At 37.7% G+C, this 18,518-nt stretch overlaps 1 protein-coding gene across 4 annotated transcripts; it reads left to right on the top strand.

The window, feature by feature from the left end:
* Positions 1 to 3,182: 3,182 nt before the first annotated feature.
* On the top strand, positions 3,183 to 14,313 carry LOC149924978 (uncharacterized). Of its 4 annotated transcripts, XM_090160215.1 has the most exons (7): positions 3,186 to 3,810; positions 10,876 to 11,105; positions 11,171 to 11,449; positions 11,529 to 11,729; positions 12,639 to 12,974; positions 13,038 to 13,153; positions 13,953 to 14,313. In XM_090160215.1, exons 1-7 carry the CDS (start codon positions 3,488 to 3,490, stop codon positions 14,070 to 14,072), a joined length of 1,605 nt encoding a protein of 534 aa, XP_090016341.1. In that variant the 5' UTR covers positions 3,186 to 3,487; the 3' UTR covers positions 14,073 to 14,313. The 4 variants fall into 4 exon arrangements, 3 of the variants coding, with proteins under 3 accessions (XP_090016339.1, XP_090016341.1, XP_090016340.1); XM_090160213.1 differs by having other exon boundaries at positions 3,185 to 3,810; positions 12,639 to 13,153; XM_090160214.1 differs by having other exon boundaries at positions 12,684 to 13,153.
* Positions 14,314 to 18,518: the final 4,205 nt, after the last annotated feature.

The following is an 18,518-nucleotide window of genomic DNA, read 5'->3' on the forward strand; positions in this document are numbered from 1 at the left end:
AGAGCGATACTACTCTATTCCTCGTCAAATAGTTCTATAATTTGACCTTGATTGTAATCACCTGGTCGTTCGGAACTACATAAAATGTCCCATTGAAAACCAATGGTAGCTTTCCTCCTAAAATTATATGGTTTTCAGGTGGGCTCCCCAACCCAAGCGGCGCTGTTTGAAGGAATTACTTTTATATATATATATAGTTACTTTTTTTACGCTTTCATTGTGCACATCACCCCACGTGGATATCGTTTTTCAACCTTGATATATTTTTTTCCCCGCTGCCAAGAGGGGGAATACGCTCGAAGATTCTGCACATGCACTTTTTAAAAAAAAGGCAATTTATTTATAGTTTTCTTGGAAATCCCGCAGTGTACTCTCTGTTGACGTATTCTCGCCCTCCCTAGTGGTTCCACCCACTTATACCTGTTGCATTGTTTGGCCCTACATAAAGCCGAAGCCCTTTCTATTTTTTGGGGAGGATTGGCTTGTTATTTTCAGCACTACCGAACAGTCCGCGAAAGTGTTCGAACTTCGAACACTTTCGCGTCTGTTTGTAAGCCTCGGCTATTTGAAATTCATTAAATCCGTCCGCTGTTGCTGTCCCCAATAGGTCTAGAAAGACGTAGGCCATTAAACGCGTACTCGTTCATTCTCTAACCATTTAAGGACACAGGTGTGTCCCTACCCCGAGGCGTGAAACCCCGGATCTCCGGGGACAAAAACCATTCTTGGGCTTTTCAACTAAAGTAATTAACTTTGAAATACGAAACCATTTGGAAAACTCTTAAGCGTGGTGTTCACTCGTCCTATAAACACGCGAAAAATCGTTTTCTAGTACTGATTTCTTCAAGTAATGTCTTAAGAGTGTTTACGACTTTTCACCTATAGTAATTAGCTTTTAAATACCAAACCATTTTTTAAAAAGGTAATTGGGAAAACTTTTAAGCGTGCTGTTCACTCGTTCTAAAATACGCGAAAAATTTGTTTGCGAGTACAGATTTCTCCAAGTAATGTTTTAAGAGTGTTTATGATTTGAAAGTAAAAGTCTTAAAGATTGGAAATATTAAACTTAAATTTACCTTTTTTGTGTTAATTTTACGCAAAAGTAATCCTTTTACAGTTATCGAAATTCTGAGAAAAGTGGCTTTGACAATTAAACTGACGCGTTCGGGTCCGGTTCGGTAGCTTTTTTTATAAGATAAAATGAATTTGGTCCCTTCCTAATTTCGAAAACAACATATTTCATAAACCGCCAGAAAATGAAACTTAACGAATGAATAATTGTAAGGCCTCAGGCCCCTGTCTCATGACGTCAATGGCTGACTTTTTTCAACTTTTTTTTTGGCTTCTAAGACATCCGATCATTTATATACATATCAGTAAAAATTTCGTTATTAAATCTGTTCAATGTACAGATTAATATTATCGGAGCAGGAAAACGAGGGTTATTTTGAAATTCGCCATCCTTTACGAACGGAAAACTTAGCGTTTTGATGTAAATATTTACAATTTAATTTCATTAAGGAGAATGGATTGGTTCAATATGACGTAGACAGATAACTTTATCTGCTTTTATTAGAAAAAAATATTGCATTTTGTTTTTCAAACCACACAGATGCAAATTTCAAAGTATTCATATTTTTTATAAAAATGATTTTACCAGTTTAAAATTAAGCTTATATTTTTTCTATTAAGAAAAAGTAAAGTAAATTATTCTATTAAGAAAAAATAAAGTAAATTATTCTATTAAGAAAAAATAAAGTAAATTATTCTATTAAGAAAAAGTAAAGTAAATTATTCTATTAAGAAAAAGTAAAGTAAATTATTCTATTAAGAAAAAGTAAAGTAAATTATTCTATTAAGAAAAAGTAAAGTAAATTATTCTATTAAGAAAAAGTAAAGTAAATTATTCTATTAAGAAAAAGTAAAGTAAATTATTCTATTAAGAAAAAGTAAAGTAAATTATTCTATTAAGAAAAAGTAAAGTAAATTATTCTATTAAGAAAAAGTAAAGTAAATTATTCTATTAAGAAAAAGTAAAGTAAATTATTCTATTAAGAAAAAGTAAAGTAAATTATTCTATTAAGAAAAAGTAAAGTAAATTATTCTATTAAGAAAAAGGAAAGTAAATTATTCTATTAAGAAAAAGGAAAGTAAATTATTCTATTAAGAAAAAGTAAAGTAAATTATTCTATTAAGAAAAAGTAAAGTAAATTATTCTATTAAGAAAAAGTAAAGTAAATTATTCTATTAAGAAAAAGTAAAGTAAATTAATGCACAAATAACGTAACGCAGTTACAGGGGGGGATCGCTGAAATGTTACGTCACAAATACCTTTTCTGGACCGGAACCTAATTTATCAACTTGTTTATCTCATTTATAATAGTATGATTAGTCCTCTAGAGGTAAAACAATAAATAAATTCGATTACTTTAGAAATGAATTTAATAGTTAAGGTTGATGATGGTATTGTACTTCAGGGGCTATCGAAAAAGTAGTTTTTTTGTGTGAAGTTATTTGTGAACAGCCCCTTAACACAAACAAGCAACGGGGAGGTGTTTTAAATGATAATCAATTAACTATTAGGTTAAAAAAGGCGTTTTAAATTTGCTTTAATTTAACAGGAAAATGTTAGTTTTAGATTTACATCATTTTATTGAACTAGGGACCAAACAGACCCCAAAGCGGTACTATTACGAAAAAAAATGTCGTGTCATTATTTTCTAACCAAAGGGGGGGGGGGGGGGATTTCAGTAATAAGGGGTCGTCAAATTAAGACAATTTTTTGGCAAAGTGCCCATACGAGGATAGTTTTCGGCAAGTGGCTATTTTTTCCCGCGATAATAATTGGGGCCTTCTGATTGGCCAATCGCTTCGTAAAAGTGTGGAACTTTTCGCTAGTTGACGCACGCGCCGTCGCCAGCCGACTTCCCGAAAGAAACGTAAGTGCCGAGAAGCCCGATATTTGGGGTAACCGTAAGAAATCGGCTCTATTAACGTGACAATTGAGGTGAAAGAGGGCGAACAAGGTACGCGCTACGGCACGGACGCCGAGGCGAAATGTCAGGAGGGGTAACGGGGAAAGAAGTGTACGAAAAAAACCCCTCCAGATACAACTTTTTAGGCTCCCGCCCCCCGGACGCTGGAGGGTCTTTTTCATTGAGCAGTAGTCAGCCCAGGCGCTATAAAAGAGTCAGTCCCGCACTTCAGACTTCCACGAGTCGGACACCCAAACTTGCACGCTCTCCGCAACTCTTTACGGCTGCTCCTCCAACTTCGATCCCCATCAGCTCTCTTTCTCACACACTCCAACTCTTTCTTCCTTCTCTCTCTCGGGAGGAAGATTTTGCGTTTCGACAGGATCAAAGTTTACGCGAAACTTTCAACTCCTCGTTGGAGAGAGCTTTATCCATTTTATCATATCGATAGACAATTGAATTTTTACTTTTGATATTGAAATATTTACCAAACGTGTTTTTTGTTTTTGGAAATGCTCTACGTGGTAGGGTCAATCGCGTTGTTATTCGGAGTTCTGGCTCGAGCCAGAAGCCCGTTTGACGGACAATCCGCGGAACGGGACAATCAGTCGGTCGTCACTGTCCGCGCTACCCAGCTCTTGGCCAATGTCACCTTGGACGAGAGGAACGCCACGCACGCGGTCATCCTGCCCACCATCCTTCGCATTTTGAACGCCTCTTCGACGACGTACGACGAGGGTCGCGGAATCTCCCTTCCGCCCTTGTCCAACACCAGACTCAGTGACCTCGAGAATGACAACGGCACCATTCAGCTACAACAACGCTACAGAGCCAGGTAATTCACATGTTTTTGACATAACACGCGCGGCGCGTGATTGCCATGAATTAGAAAAAATCTTGATTTAGTTAACGTTTGTTTGAATAGGAATTTGGCTTTAGTGTAGCGCTTGATTGGAAAGGAATTTTGCTTTAGTGTAGGGCTTGTTTGGAAAGGAATTTCGCTCTAGTTTAGCGCTTTTTTGGAACGGAATTTGGTTTTAGTGTAGCGCTTGTTTGGAACGGAATTTCGCTCTAGTTTAGCGCTTGTTTGGAACGGAATTTGGCTTTAGTGTAGCTCTTGTTTGGAACGTAATTTGGCTTTAGTGTAGCGCTTTTTTGGAACGGAATTTGGCTTTAGTGTAGCGCTTTTTTGGAACGGAATTTGGCTTTAGTGTAGCTCTTGTTTGGAACTGAATTTTACTTTAGTGTAGCGCTTGTTTGGAACGGACTTTTACTTTAGTGTAGCGCTTGTTTGGAACGGACTTTTTCTTTAGTGCAGGGGCTAAATTAAGGATTTTTTTAGAACTGCCCAAACTAAACTAAACCGCCAAAACATAATTTCAATGACGAATATTTTTCCAAAATTATGAGAGGAAAAAGGGCTGTAAATAAGTAACTTAGTTCAGCAAAATTGGATGCGTTTGTCGAGATGTACCGGAAAGACCCGTGAGGAAATCAACTATTTTACATTTTTCATACTTTTTGGCGATAAATTCCCGATAAATAGCGCTGCCCAAATCCGATTTTAGAACTGCAAATCCACGTTTTTGAATTGCCCAAAACTGCCAGAACTGCCCACTATTTAAGACCCTGCAATTTAGTGTAGCGCTTGTTTGGAACGGTATCTCGCGTTAAATTTTATAAAAATGAGATCCGCACAGTATCTTTATCCTTATATACTGCTTATATACATCATATCATGCTTCGAAATTTTCAGAGGGTGCTCTAATATTGGATTTCAACATTTTAATATTTTGAATGGTATTAGAACTTTTAATGCCAATATTTCAGCTACTATTTAAGGATTCTTTTGAACCATAATTTATGTACAGGATTTTAATTAACAAAACGCCTGTTGGATTTGTATATTTTGGCCTAACCACCCATCGCCTGCTAAAATTATAGTTTCCACCACGATTAAGATTTATGTCGAGTATCAAATCGTTAACTTGGTGATGGTTTTTGGGCGTACAACGAAAGAAAAATATATATAACAGCAGACAATAAAGAGTTCTTTGTGGAGAGAGGGAATGACTCTTGCCTCCTTTTATTTTAGAAGTCTGTTGGCTTTTTCGCACGTGACTGTAATCACGTAGACACACATAGAAAACACTTTAATCCGCTGCAAAACCTTCAGCGTATGTGTCTCGACATTTATATGTTTTTTTTTGCAGAAGGTTTATTAAATAAAACTGAATAGTTAACCCTCTTCATAACGCATGAAAAAGTTCTTTGTTTCAATAGACTTATCAAAATGTATTTGAAATGTCTCTGTCCAGCTAGGACTTAGGACCCTTTAGAATTGGTCCTGCCCTCTGGTATGAAGAGTCGAGTCAAAATGCCAAGAATATGTGGCTTATCTCGACAAATGGGGGGTTGATAAACACGCTTCCTGTCGGGCTTGTGGTCGTCTGGTTTCTTGTCGCGTAGCTAATTGAAAAGGTGTCGGGAAAGGTCGCCAAGCGTCCGGTTCCTTTGAAGTACTGCCGGAGTGGCCATTTTCCGGGGATTGCCAAGATTTAGGCGTCAAGCGTTATATTTCTTTGAAATAATTCTTCGGAATTCCAATAATAATTTTCACTTACGATAACGTCCAGACAGTGGTAATTATTAAGACACTATAGTATCGTGAAAAGGACAGTGTTTATAATTAACACTATTTTGACAATTTCCTCATTATTTTATATCGATCTGCTCGAGTCTGATGCTTGTTAAAAATATGGATGCACCGATATCGTTACAGCCGACATATCGGATATTCGTTGCCGATATATCGGCCGATATGAACAAAGTTATCTATGTAGTGTATATGATAAAATTATTGTAAAAGACGGTCATACCATTTTATTAAAATGTTTCATTAAAATTTTTTTGCCAGAGCGTATTCATTTTACGTGATACATATTTTCTATCACAAATCCAATATCGTTGTTTATTATTTGTTTACACTCGTAACCCCCTGTCATAGAACTTGTTGAGGTTAACGGTAATAGTTAGTGCAGGGAGCTGTTGGCTCGCTTGGCTTGCAGGGCTTGCTACCACCCTCCTACGCATTGTAACCTGGCCACCTGAATTAATGGCTTTAAAAGTCGCTCGATGACTTAGGCCTATAAGGTGGTGCCTTGGGTATTAGCCTAGCTGATTATTATTATTTTAATTATTATAAAAGGTATGATCTAGCTTCTGAAGACTGTCGTCCATGGCGCGGCCAATCAAATAAAATATTATCATTAGTTTGTTAAACTAGAATTTTCTTATTTTTAAACGCTTTTCTGAAAATATTTTTTTGCCGATATTGGATGATACCGATATTAGAAAAATATATCGGTGCATCCCTAGTTAAAAAAGTATAATTTGGGTTTTTTTTTAATAAATTGTTTTTGAAATACAGAGTGGTTGCACTTCGTATTTCCAAGTCACCAAAGCTATTTAATAATTATGCCAAAATAAATAAATAATGGTAATATTCCGTTTGTAATTCGCATTGACTCGCGGCTACTGTTCAACAAGCTCAAGAAATATTAACAATAAGAAGAAATCAAACTTCATTACAAAAACAGTTCGCGGAAATCCATCATAAAAATAATTGCCAAACTCTTAAAAATAGTCTTTCGCGAGCCGAACATTTTGGCGCGCGAGGACCAAAGTTTCGCCAAGACCATTTAATCGCGTGCTCTAATTTTAATGAAACATCCACAAAAAAAGGGTCTTCCCCGCTCGATTCACCGAAAAAAGAGAGTAAAAGCCTTTCTGTTCCAACCTTGTTGGAAGATATCAAGAAAAGTTTCCGAGTGATGCTGGAAGGACGCAAAAATTTCGTATCCAAAATGGATCGTCCGCGTAGTTACGGAAAGTAAATCGAAACGTTTAGTCGCGATGGCTACAACCTTTTTTTTTGCGTCGAGAGGTTGGGGGCCAAGCAGTCTGGTCGCTAACCCTCCCGAACCTCTCGCTACAGTGTTGCTAAGGCCCTCTTAGGTTAAAGTAAAGAAAGCTTGTTAAATAACGCTTGTTGTTTTTCATTCCGCGAGAGCAAGTAAAAATTCTGTCTGGCTCATCTTATTTCTGTTAACCTTGTCTGCTAGAAGTTCGGAAACTTTGTATCTATCGCAATCTATACAATGTTTCTTGTTTCTCGTCGCCGGTTTCTCGTTGGTTTATAGCGAGACAACTATTACCGAGGGTAGACTGCACTCAAAATGACCGTTTCGCCGCTATTTTGCTTTTCATATTACGCGAGGATTTAGCCAGACCCATTAGTGGCGTGTTTGGCGAGCCTTATGGGAATACAAGCGTTTGCTAAGGGCCTTAAATGCCCAAATAAAATTGATACAGCGAATGACCCTTACTCGTGGTCTAGGCCAAGGCTATTCGCTTTGGAAAGGAGTATAGTTTGTCCCGGGCCATGTTACCAGTTTTCGTGGCCCTATTCAAAGACTTACAATCGGACCCAATGTATTACCGATTATTGATTACCTTTAAAAGTTACGAAAAAATTATGAATGGATATTTATTTACCCTTTGATATATAAATCCCTTTTATATCATGGGGGAGTTAACATTACCTCGCACTTTAAACATGACTTTATTTAACACGGTTATGATTAAAACAAGTTTTCAAGCCAAAATATACCTCTCCTCGGAAGAGTTTTTAATTTTCAGTGAAGCGTAACTGTATCCCTGGTTCTGCGGTTGAACGCTCACCTGTCGTGCAATAGGGCTCGGGTTCGAGTCCCGGTCGATTAAAAAATTAGACTACACCCAATGACAAAAAGAGGGCGCTTTTGGAAAAACCTTTTCCCTGATTCTAAGAAACTGGGTACGCAGTGATTACCCTTTGCCCCGAAAATGCGAACGCGTTCGCAGGCAGATAGACCCACAGACAGACAGACACGGTGGTTGTATAACCCCTCCTAGGGTACTAAGTCCCCTTGGAGAGGTAAAAATGCAAGAATCCAAAATAGGCGCAGAACGACCAAAAGATCAGATTAAAAAAAAGTTATTTCTCATTGAATTATTTTCGTAATAATCAAATCAACCCAATTAGCAGAATCCGGACAAAAGCTCATTAAATAATCAAGGAATTCTTAATTTCCTAAAGAAGGAGCTAGGAGTGACAATATAGATTAGGAATCCTCCCCTCGTTCTGAAAAACTGGGTAGTGGAAATATTTAGAAATTAATATTTATACTATCCTCAGATGGTTATAAAATTTTGGTTTATTTTAAGCCTAGAATACATACTTCATCGGAATAACTGCAACTTTACTTATTAATATTTTTCAAGTAATGTCTGATATAATAAAAGAGGTGGCGGTATTAATTTTGGTGATAATTAGTTAATTAATTCCTTCCAAAAATATTTTTTTAACGTGGGAATTAAAATTAAAATGAATGCACAAAAGTAAAATTAAAAAAAATAAACCTATTACGTTGGTATTATTTTGTTTTGCCAAAACAAATTCCTATAGTGCAACCAAAAGTATGAGATTTGAATTATTTTATCATTTCTGAAACGTACAAAAAATTCAATGTTCCCATGGTGCAACCAAAAGTATGAGATTTGAATTATTTAATCATTTCTGAAACGTACAAAAAATTCAATGTTCCCATGGTGAAACCAATTAGCTAGTTTCAATGACATTACCGCCATCTATCGTTTCCAAAAGTTTAGCACTGAATAAGGCAGCGTGTTATTTAAATTAGTCTCGCGCAAAAGTAACATCTTGGCCAATTGTGTCATATTAAAAGCGCGTGTCAAAACTATTGAAGTTGACTGTACTTGTGGTATTTGAAAATACTTTTCCATTATTGAAACCTGCGAATTAAGTTAAGCGTTACGAAATTTACGTTGTTTTGGGGAAACAACGGTGAATAAATTAAAATACGTTTCATGGTTTTATTACAATATTAAAAAACATTCGTTCAAATTTATCCGAGAGCTTTCAGGTACGAAACCACTTTCATTACATAAACCATGTGTGTTAAAAAGTATTTTAATTTATTTATAGTACACCAAATTTTAATTTATATAAAAACTACTGTGAAACAATGTTGGTTTTTTTAGTTATTTTAATTTCAAATTATTCCTAAACCTAGTGACTTTGAACGCCTTTAATTCAGATGGCCGGGTTATACCGCGTAGGACGATGGTGGGGAGCTCTCCAAGCCGCCACGCGAGCCAACAGCTCCCTACACCAAAAATAAATAAATTTATAATAGTTAACGCGAATTTCTATCGAATTAAGGTCTATTCTGTTAGTTTCAACTTTAGCAGTTCGACATTGGGAGATTCTCGCTATATCTTGGAGAAAAACAACACGAAATTTTGGCGAATTGTCAATCAAAAACTTTCGTCTCGACATTCCTTTTTTTTCCAAGAGGAAAAAAGTCACCAAGGACGATGCTTCCAAGATGGAAAAAGTAAAATATAAACTGAAATACTCCACATTTCTAGACAATGGGTGTCATTCCGGGCTCAGGATCGTCGCTTGGCTAGACTGCTCTCTAGACGATGCCAAGTTTTTATTCTATAAATTTCAATTGTAAAAACATCGCGCGGATAACGGGGAGACGATTGAGTTATTGTATACTCTAAAAACACCCTTAATCAATTAGAATTCCAAGTATTATATTTTATTTGTTTTTCCCCGTCGCCCGTTTAAAAGCCAGACACCTTCAATCCCAGATTTGTTTTGACTGAGTCGTCTACGATCGGTTTACGAAACCTTACGCGCGTCTAGATAAACTATTCTTGTAGACTGGAAAATGTCCGGCTTAATTACCCCTCTCCGTAATAGACTAAATAAGGTTTAGCTTGGCTCACTGGGATATCCAGAAACTTAAATACGAGGCTATACTATCGGTTAGACAGGTCTGAGCCAATGAAAACAAAGACGAGGAACGGCCAGACTGACTAAAAAAAGGCATCTGAAAAAATGATAGAAAAAATGAGCTTAGTTTTATAGCTCCGTCGGGATTTCGGTAAAATTATCTAGAGGCACTCTTAGTCGACACTTCTGTGTCGAAGCGCGTCTGTTTTTTTGGCCGTGTTTATAGACTGTCTGGACAGTTCTCCCCTCAACATTTTTTACTTTCTTTCGATAGGATATGTGTGCCCTCTAATATTTTTTGTTTATTACCCTTGAGCCGAGTTTTACCTAACCGTCTGGGTTTTTTGAAGGGGGTCTATTTATCATCTACTGACCCCTGTAAAAGTGTTCCAACCGCTTGGCTCCCGCGTTTCAAGACCTCGAAGGGGAGGGCGGATGTGACGCGTTCGACAAGGTGGGATTATCTCCTAATAAGCTGAATAATGTCATATATCAATTAAAATAAAATACTTATTTGTTCATTTTCGAATATTGTTGATTTTCGAAAATTCTTCCTTTTTTTGAGAAATTTTGATTTTCCAATAATTTTTTATTTTGGGAAATGGTTAATTTTGAAAAATGTTATTTTTAAAAGCAATGAAAATGTTTGATTTTTAAAAATTATTCCTTTTTTGAGAAATGTTGATTTTCCAATAATTGTTGAATTTCAAAAACGTTTATTTTCGAAAAATGTTAATTTTTTAAAAACAATGAAATTATTTAATTTTCGAAAATTCTTCGTTATTTTGAGAAATGTTGATTTTCCAATAATTGTAGATTTTGGAAAATGGTTATTTTCGAAAAATGTAATTTTTTTAAAAACAATGAAATTATTTAATTTTCGAAAATTCTTCCTTTTTTTATGAGAAATGTTGATTTTCCAATAATTGTAGATTTTGAAAAATGTCTATTTTCGAAAAATGTTAATTTTTTAAAAACAATGAAAATGTGTAATTTTCGATAAATATTAAAAATGTTAATTTCTTTTAGGAAAAAGCAAGAACGTCTGTTTATGATTCAAGCTCAAATTCTGCAACGTCTGCAAGTGTCTCCAACCAGAAACGCCAATTTGACATCGCCGCTGTTTTCTCAAGAAGAGAGGCAGAGAATGGCGCAAATATTCGAACGCATGCGTCTTCTGAGACACCAGAACCAAGCCAGTGACGTCGAACGGTCGAACCAAATTTACGCCGAACGTTTTCAGAGCTTCTACCCTTCTTGTAATTATTTTTCGTTTCGAATGCACGCTAAACGGATATACTTACGAACGAAATTCATTTCGAAGGTCAAACCCCGAACAACACGGAGCGGACATTGTGGGAACAAACCGGAACGATGCGTCTCTACTACTCCATCATTTTCCCCAGACCATCGCAAACCACGGAGACGAACATCTTGTCGTCCAAGTTGAGACTGTACAAATTCCACAGCCCAGAAATCCAACAGTCCAATTGCGTCGACTGCGGCGGCGTACCGTCGTCTTACCCGTCGTTCATCCTCCCCACTCCTACTTTAACCGTTTCGGTGTTCCATTTCTTGAAGCCCTTGAGACCAAACAGGCGAGGTACTGTCCCTGCCGAAACGCCTCCAAAGCCACCGGCAACCCTAACTTTGTTTTTCTCTTTCCCAAAACTACCACGCAGAAAAGAAATTTTTGGTCGATTCTCGAACCATCGCCGCCGATTTGGAAGGCTGGATCGAATTGAACATTGCCACTTCCGCTCAACATTGGTACCAGAACAGACACAAGAACTACGGTCTCGATATCGACGTCGAGGACAGCAGCGGAAACAAATTAGATCCCACGCTCTACTTCCGGGAAATGAACTGCTCCGAAAATGCTTGTAAGTATAATAATTAATTATAATTATGTACACACATTCAGTCTTGGTGGTATTTTGTTTACGTTTGTCACGTTTGAGCTAACAGCTGAATTTTAAAATATTATTATTTTCATATTAATTTATTTATTAATTAAAATTTAAATGAAATGATTAATTCCTGTCGACTTACAAGGAGACTACCCGGGGTGTTTAACTCCGATTTGGTTCAAACTCGGGTGGTAAGTAGACCTTCAGGTAACTTGAAAATCCCTAAAAGGGTGGACAAGAATGGGCTTTCGTTTTGCCATGGCAACCAAAAATGTTTTTCACAACTTAAAATCTGATTACTCGTATTCACCCAATATAAGTATATTTACTAATATTTACCAAAATTGACGTATATTGGTCCAAATGTACCAGATTTAGCCATGATCTGAATTATGTATCTAATTGATGAACCTTTTTTAATTTTTTGAAAAATATTGTTAGGGGGGACCCTTAAAATCTTTGATATTCCCATGTTAATTTTCATAGAGAAAATCAGTTTTTAAGTTGCATAAACATTTTTGGTTGCCATGGCAAAACGAAAGCCCATTCTTGTCCACCCTTTTAGGGATTTTTAAGTTACATGAAGGTCTACTTACCACCCGCGTTTGAACGAAATCGGAGATAACCACCTCGGGTAAAGAGGCGAGCTAACTATCCTAAGTCGTACGAGTTCTTCGAATGACGAGGCTTAGGATATTTGTTTATTTGGCATATATGATATTTGAGCAAATGCAAGAAAAACGATATTTAACAGTCTGGCCACTGAGCTTGCGTGTAACAGCATTGGGTGTTATCCATGACGCATCGCCAATTAATGTAATAATGTCTTGTCCCGCTTTCCTCGTGCTTTTTCTTTTTTTGTCCACGTGTGGCGTCGTGCAGCTGTCCAAGAGCCACCTTTCCCTAATTTGCTGGACATACATCCAGACATGGCCGAGAACGAATCGTCGCTCTTCGACAACGAGACCTATCCCACCCTCGATCTTCAAACCACCGAGTTCTCACGCGAGCCAACGGCCAGCGCCCAAATGGTACTCGCCAGCCCGAGGTCCACCGCGGGACAACAAGGTTCTCAGTCCCACGTCTTCAGCAACAACCAAGCCCAACCGGTGGCTGCGGAGGCCAGGATGATTAGGAAGAGACACGCTGGTACCTTGTACTTGAGATCCGCGTGGTACAGCGTTTGCAGGCGAAAGCAGATTTTCGTTACCTATAAAGGTTGGTGTCCTCGACTCTTTAACAGTCACTTTGACGCTAAACCGTACCCGTTTCCGTCTTTAGATTTGGGATTGGACGACATGGCTTCTGACCCCGAAGGCGGAGTTACGGTCGGTTACTGTTCCGGGTCCTGCCTGGAAGAAGATCATACGACGCACCAGAACTCAAATATGGAAAGAGTAAGTTCGCCTTTCTTCATTTTCTGAGAAAACTATAAATTGCCCAAAGTTGTTTTTCTGGGGCAGAGACGTAAACAGGGTTTTTTACGCGTCTCACCTACCTAACCCGCGTGTAAAAAGGTTGTTTTGTCACTTTCCCGGGGAGGGTATGTTCTGGAACGTTCCTAGTTTCTCGGAATTGTTCTTAACGCTTTAAAAAAAAATCGTCGAGGGGGTGTCGGGTTTTTGAAACCACGTCGGAGGCTCTCTTCACTACTATTTGGGTGTCTGGGAGCGTCTAAATTTGGCTCCCTAGACCGGGTTTTTGGGTTCCAAGATTTTTCGCTCAGACGGCGAGGCGTAATAAACACAGTCAGTGTTTACGCGCGTACCTTCAGCGCGTGACACCACTCTCTTTCTTCATCAAGATCAAGATGACGATTCCGGGACTGCGTAAGACGAGATAGAAATTGCGTCAAACGAGGACCCTAATCGTCGGTGTCGCAACGCGAGCGCCCCTCCCCTCTTTGATAGTATAAGATTTTTTTGGCAAGCGGGTCACCCTTTGAAAACCGAGGATTATTTTCCCCACTCTCAGCGCATTTTCGAATGTTGTGTCGCAGTTTTTGAGAGATCCTGGCCCGAAGATTACCCAGAAAGACACTCCGCGGGAAAACTAATTTTAGCCACTTCCTTGAAAGATTATTAGAGATAAGCGCTTAGTCGGAATTGAGATATTCGCGAGCGTCATTTGCCGATTAAACGAATGCCCTTTCGACATTGTCGAAATTGGAATTAAAAGATGTTTTGCTCCTTGCAGAAGGGTTGCGTTCCCACTTCTTTCCGGCCGTTGCATTTGGAGTACATGGACGAAGACGGACAATCCAGCGAGCTCATTCTGCACGACATATCGGCCAAGAGCTGCGCGTGCGCGGCGTAATGATTGTTTTCGAGCAATCAGATTCGAGGACGCGCGATTCATTTGTTGTTGAAACTTTTGTCCAAGCGCGATAAACCAACACGGTGGCGTTTGTTCGTCCTCGTTGAGGAAAACGAGGATTTGTAGATAGAGATAGAATGTTCGTTATTTTGTTTTTACGTGTTCGCACCGATTCAGCATTTTTTTCTCCTTAAATTATTATCACGCGTAGGCTAGCCACAGCTTTGACAAGTTTGAAAAACAGTCAAAAGTAAAACTGACTTCGTTTCGAACGAAACGACGAGGTTTTTTTCAGTGCCAATCGTTTACGTTGTTCGAAAACCATAATAAGATTAGCATTTCGAGTCTGAAGAAAAGATTTTTAACGTCGTATATTGCAGACAGGCTAACATTCCAAGGTATACGTAACGCGGTCTTACGTACGCCATCGTTTTTTTTTCAATTCTTAAGATTCGAAACCTTGATAATATAAATTTAAAACTCCCGCTGTAATATGTCATGACGGTCGCTCTCGCGCCATCTAGTAGTCGAAAGTTGTGCTAAAAGCAGACGACTCAATGCAAGCGCGATTGGTCATTTTTTAAACGCGTTTTGAAATAGCAGAGGAGTTAAGCACGCGCTATAAAATGCTTAGGATAGTGTGTAGGATAAACCTTGAACAAATAAACTACTATATTTGTCTAAGGGTAAACAGTCTGCCCGCAATAAAGATACGTCTACACAACGTGTTTTTTGGCGTAGTCTTAGCCCGTCTAACGTAAATTAAAAGGTTCAGTCATTAATTTATTGTAAACGCTCGACCAAAACAGTTACCTGTGAAAAATATTTACAGAAACTTTAATTTATTTATTCTTCTTTAATAATAAGATAGTTTTGATATTTCTCTATAATCTAGAACAGCAATAACGTGTGTTTTTGAACTATACGATCCTTCTGATATCACGCGCTTGTCTCTAAGGCTCCTTTCAAAAAGAAACTCTTTCAAATATTTATGGGTAAAAAATATTCGAGACCTCGATATTCGAAGGTTGTTTGGACGAATTTTCTACCTTGACTAACATTAATGTTGGAATGTTTAAAAAATATAAGCACATCGCGTACACTGTTTGTATTATATAACACGATTGTAGTTTATTTACAAAGATGTCAAACAAAACTACATCGATTTCTATTGTTGTAATTTTAAAATAACTATCTAGTTTTGTTTGTTATACCACTTGAAATTAAACAATATTATCCCATAAAAGAAATATCATTCCTTTTCATTGACGTCACACACACCTAAACATAGTTGCCAGACGCACGATAATTATAGTAAACATCGATATTTTCTAAATAAAAAATAATAATTCAATAATATCAATAAAAACATGCTGCAATAGCATTAGAATCTGCTGCTTATCAACAATATTCTGCAAAACAAATTCAAATTTATCACCAAATTTCGTAGCGTAACTATATATATATTTTTTAATATAAAATTATTACTCTGTACTTGGTACTAGAAACTGATTTTCTAGACCTGGCAACGCCGCGCCAAAGTTTCAATGAATTGCCCTTCATATTAAGACAGCTTGTTTTGGGGTAATTTTTGGTGTTAGTGTTTGGCCACAATGCAACGAACGGGGAAGGCGAGCGTGCTTCAGTATATGTTAGGCGCATGTATATTTATATACAATATATAGCTTAGGAGGATTCATATTTCTAGATATAGATTAAGCCTGTTTTATTTAAATATGCATTAAAAGGAAGTATCCGTATTTTTAGAACTTCGAAATATATTTTAAAACGTTGTCAAACATAAAGTTGTAGTTCCTCTTTTAATTTTTGTATACATTTTCTAGCAGGAGCTAGAAGCGTCATATCAACAGTCCTAAAACCCGTTTTTTTGCATTTTTATACAAGGCTTAGATGCACCTCAAATAGGGTAGGCTTAACTCTGATTTTAGTGGTCGTAAACACCATCTTACAGGGAGGGGGAAATAGTGAGACAGTGGTGGGGCACCAACCATGGTCATTATACTTTCTATAAAATGTGTAAAAGTTTAAAAAGAGGTCCACCTTTGAAAAAAACAGGGGCGGATTTAGGCATGGTATTTATGGGCTGCAGCCCTGGGCCTCGTTAAATCAAAGGGCCCCCTTCGCGCTCAAAATATAAAAATATTTTAAATATTATTTATCTTAAATGTCCAATTTTCTATTTACCCTGCAAAATGCATCTGATACACCCAAAACTTGATTAACAGTGTTAGTCCAGGGCCCCCAAAATTAAACGGTCCACCCCTGAAAAAAAACAATAGCATACGCCTCTTTTTTTCTTCTTCTGCATATTTAGGGGAGAGCTAGGGCTTGAAAGTCTTACAGCTCTGGTACTAAGTTTTTGATAAATGAAATTAAATTTGAAAATTTGAGACAAAATCAAATTGAAAAATTATAGACCTAGATGTTTCCTCAGTTTGCATTTGAAATGGGACTGACCACGAAGGGAGACTATCTCCCGCGGAAGAACATTCCAGGCCGGATAACTCGACGGAAGAAAGAGTGACCCAATGTGTCCTTAAATTATTTGAAAAAATATTTTTTGATCTGGGTTAATTAGCAATTTGAAAAGACTTGTCAGATCAAAGTAAGTCCACCTGGTTGCCAATGAAGCTCACTTAAGCTTCTCCGGACGCTGAGAGCGAGCTAAATTACGTAGTTGATATGGAATAGGTAAGCCCGAGCTTGGACATCGTCACGCAGTTTAAGATCATATGCACCATGTGGACTCGAGATCTGACAAGCGATTTCAAGAAGAGGGTGGACATAACAGTCGAAGAGTCTAGTTAGCATGGAAGGAATTAAGCCCAAAAAGTTAGCTTTGATGGTAGCCAGAAGACCGTTAGCCTTGCCGCGGGTCTAAACAATATGATAATGGAACTCGTAATGGAAATAGAGGTCATGAGAAATGTGACCACCCAAATCACGAGCTTCATTGACTCTTCGGATGTTGTGACCAAATAAGAAATAAGGAAAGAGAACTTCATGGATACATTTTTGATTTTGAATGGAGAGTAATACTGATTTAGAATCGTTAAACACAAGCCGGTTTTGACTAGACCATAGTTCAAGAGTTTTCAAATCATTTGGTAATAGTTGGACATCTTCATAAGATCTAATATCCCGAAACATTTTCAAGTCATCCGCGAATAGTCGTATGGTAGAAATAACATCATTGGGAATATCATTAATATAAATTTCAAACAAGAGGGGCCTAAGACGCTACCCTGAGGAACACCACTAGTTCAGGAAGGGAGTCACTTAAAATGTTGACAACACGAACTCGTTGAGACCGATGAAGATATATTAAACCAATTAAACATATTATTATTAATACCATAAGCCTTTAGCTAAAGGTAGCGAGAAGATGACTATGAGGAACTGTGTAGAAGCTTAAATAGCAATGTCAAGATAAATTACATCTACACTGTGGTTATCATCAAAAGAGTTTAGCCTGACATCCAGGGATGATAGTAGGTTTGACTCAACTGATTTACCGTTAATTAATTAATACCGTTATAGATGGGAATAATCTAGGCTGTGCTGTGCACCAATCACTATGAAGTTACCCCCTAGAGAGGGATACAGAACAAATATGGTGTAGGTGTTTTGTAACAATATTTTAAGAGGCGATTGGGGATACCGCCTGGACCAGAGGTACTCTTGGTATCCAGATTGTTTAGTACATATCGAATGTCTTTCATAGATGGTATAAAATAAGGCATCGTCGGAGCATAAACAGAAGGGAGATTAGCTAGATATTTGTGGTTCTTGGCGAAGTTATCTATATATCTACAAATGTGGAATTCAGGCAGTTTTCCATGACAGTGTCAGTGTCAGTTGTTGTGCCGTCAGGTAGCTTGATGTTGAGGCGCGATTGTGTAGTCCGTAGTTGCTTTTTAACAAATCGATAGAAAGCTCTGGGTTTTTTTTTAATATTTTTGAATTTACGATGGTGAGATTTTGCTTTGGCAAGTGAAATAAGGACTTTAACTAGCTTTGCTTGTTCTTTGTAGAGAGGTTGAAGAGTGTCATGAAAGGTAATGTTATTGGTGCGAATGGCATATGTTGTAGTTTTTTCCACAATCGCTCTTATTTATGGATGGTGGGTATTGAAATCCTGGGTCGAGACGATGCTGCTTTGGTACGCTCAAATAATGATACAGTGCAGGGCTGCCACATATTTAAAAATGGAGTCCTTGAAGAACTGCCAGGCGTCTACAATCTCCAAATATATCAACGATCCCAATTTGTTTCAGCAAGCTTTTTATTTAGGGCTTCATAATCACCTCTAGAATAATCATAGTTAAATTGAAAATCAGTCAAGTTGGCCCTAGCCGTAGAATCCGGGGCGGGATAACAAATTATCGTGATAATATGATCGCTACCCCCCAGGGGAGGGAGATC

Source organism: Leiobunum rupestre, chromosome 10 (genome assembly GCF_980474605.1).
Source record: "Leiobunum rupestre chromosome 10, qqLeiRupe1.1.hap1, whole genome shotgun sequence".
NCBI lineage: Eukaryota > Metazoa > Arthropoda > Arachnida > Opiliones > Sclerosomatidae > Leiobunum > Leiobunum rupestre.

Excerpts from the sequence above, each read along its gene's own strand:
- LOC149924978 (XM_090160213.1), top strand. The coding sequence starts at position 3,488 with ATGCTCTACGTGGTAGGGTCAATCGCGTTGTTATTCGGAGTTCTGGCT. Across the intron at positions 3,811-10,875 it reads CAACAACGCTACAGAGCCAG|GAAAAAGCAAGAACGTCTGT; the intron begins GTAATTCACATG and ends AATTTCTTTTAG. Across the intron at positions 11,106-11,170 it reads TCAGAGCTTCTACCCTTCTT|GTCAAACCCCGAACAACACG; the intron begins GTAATTATTTTT and ends TTCATTTCGAAG.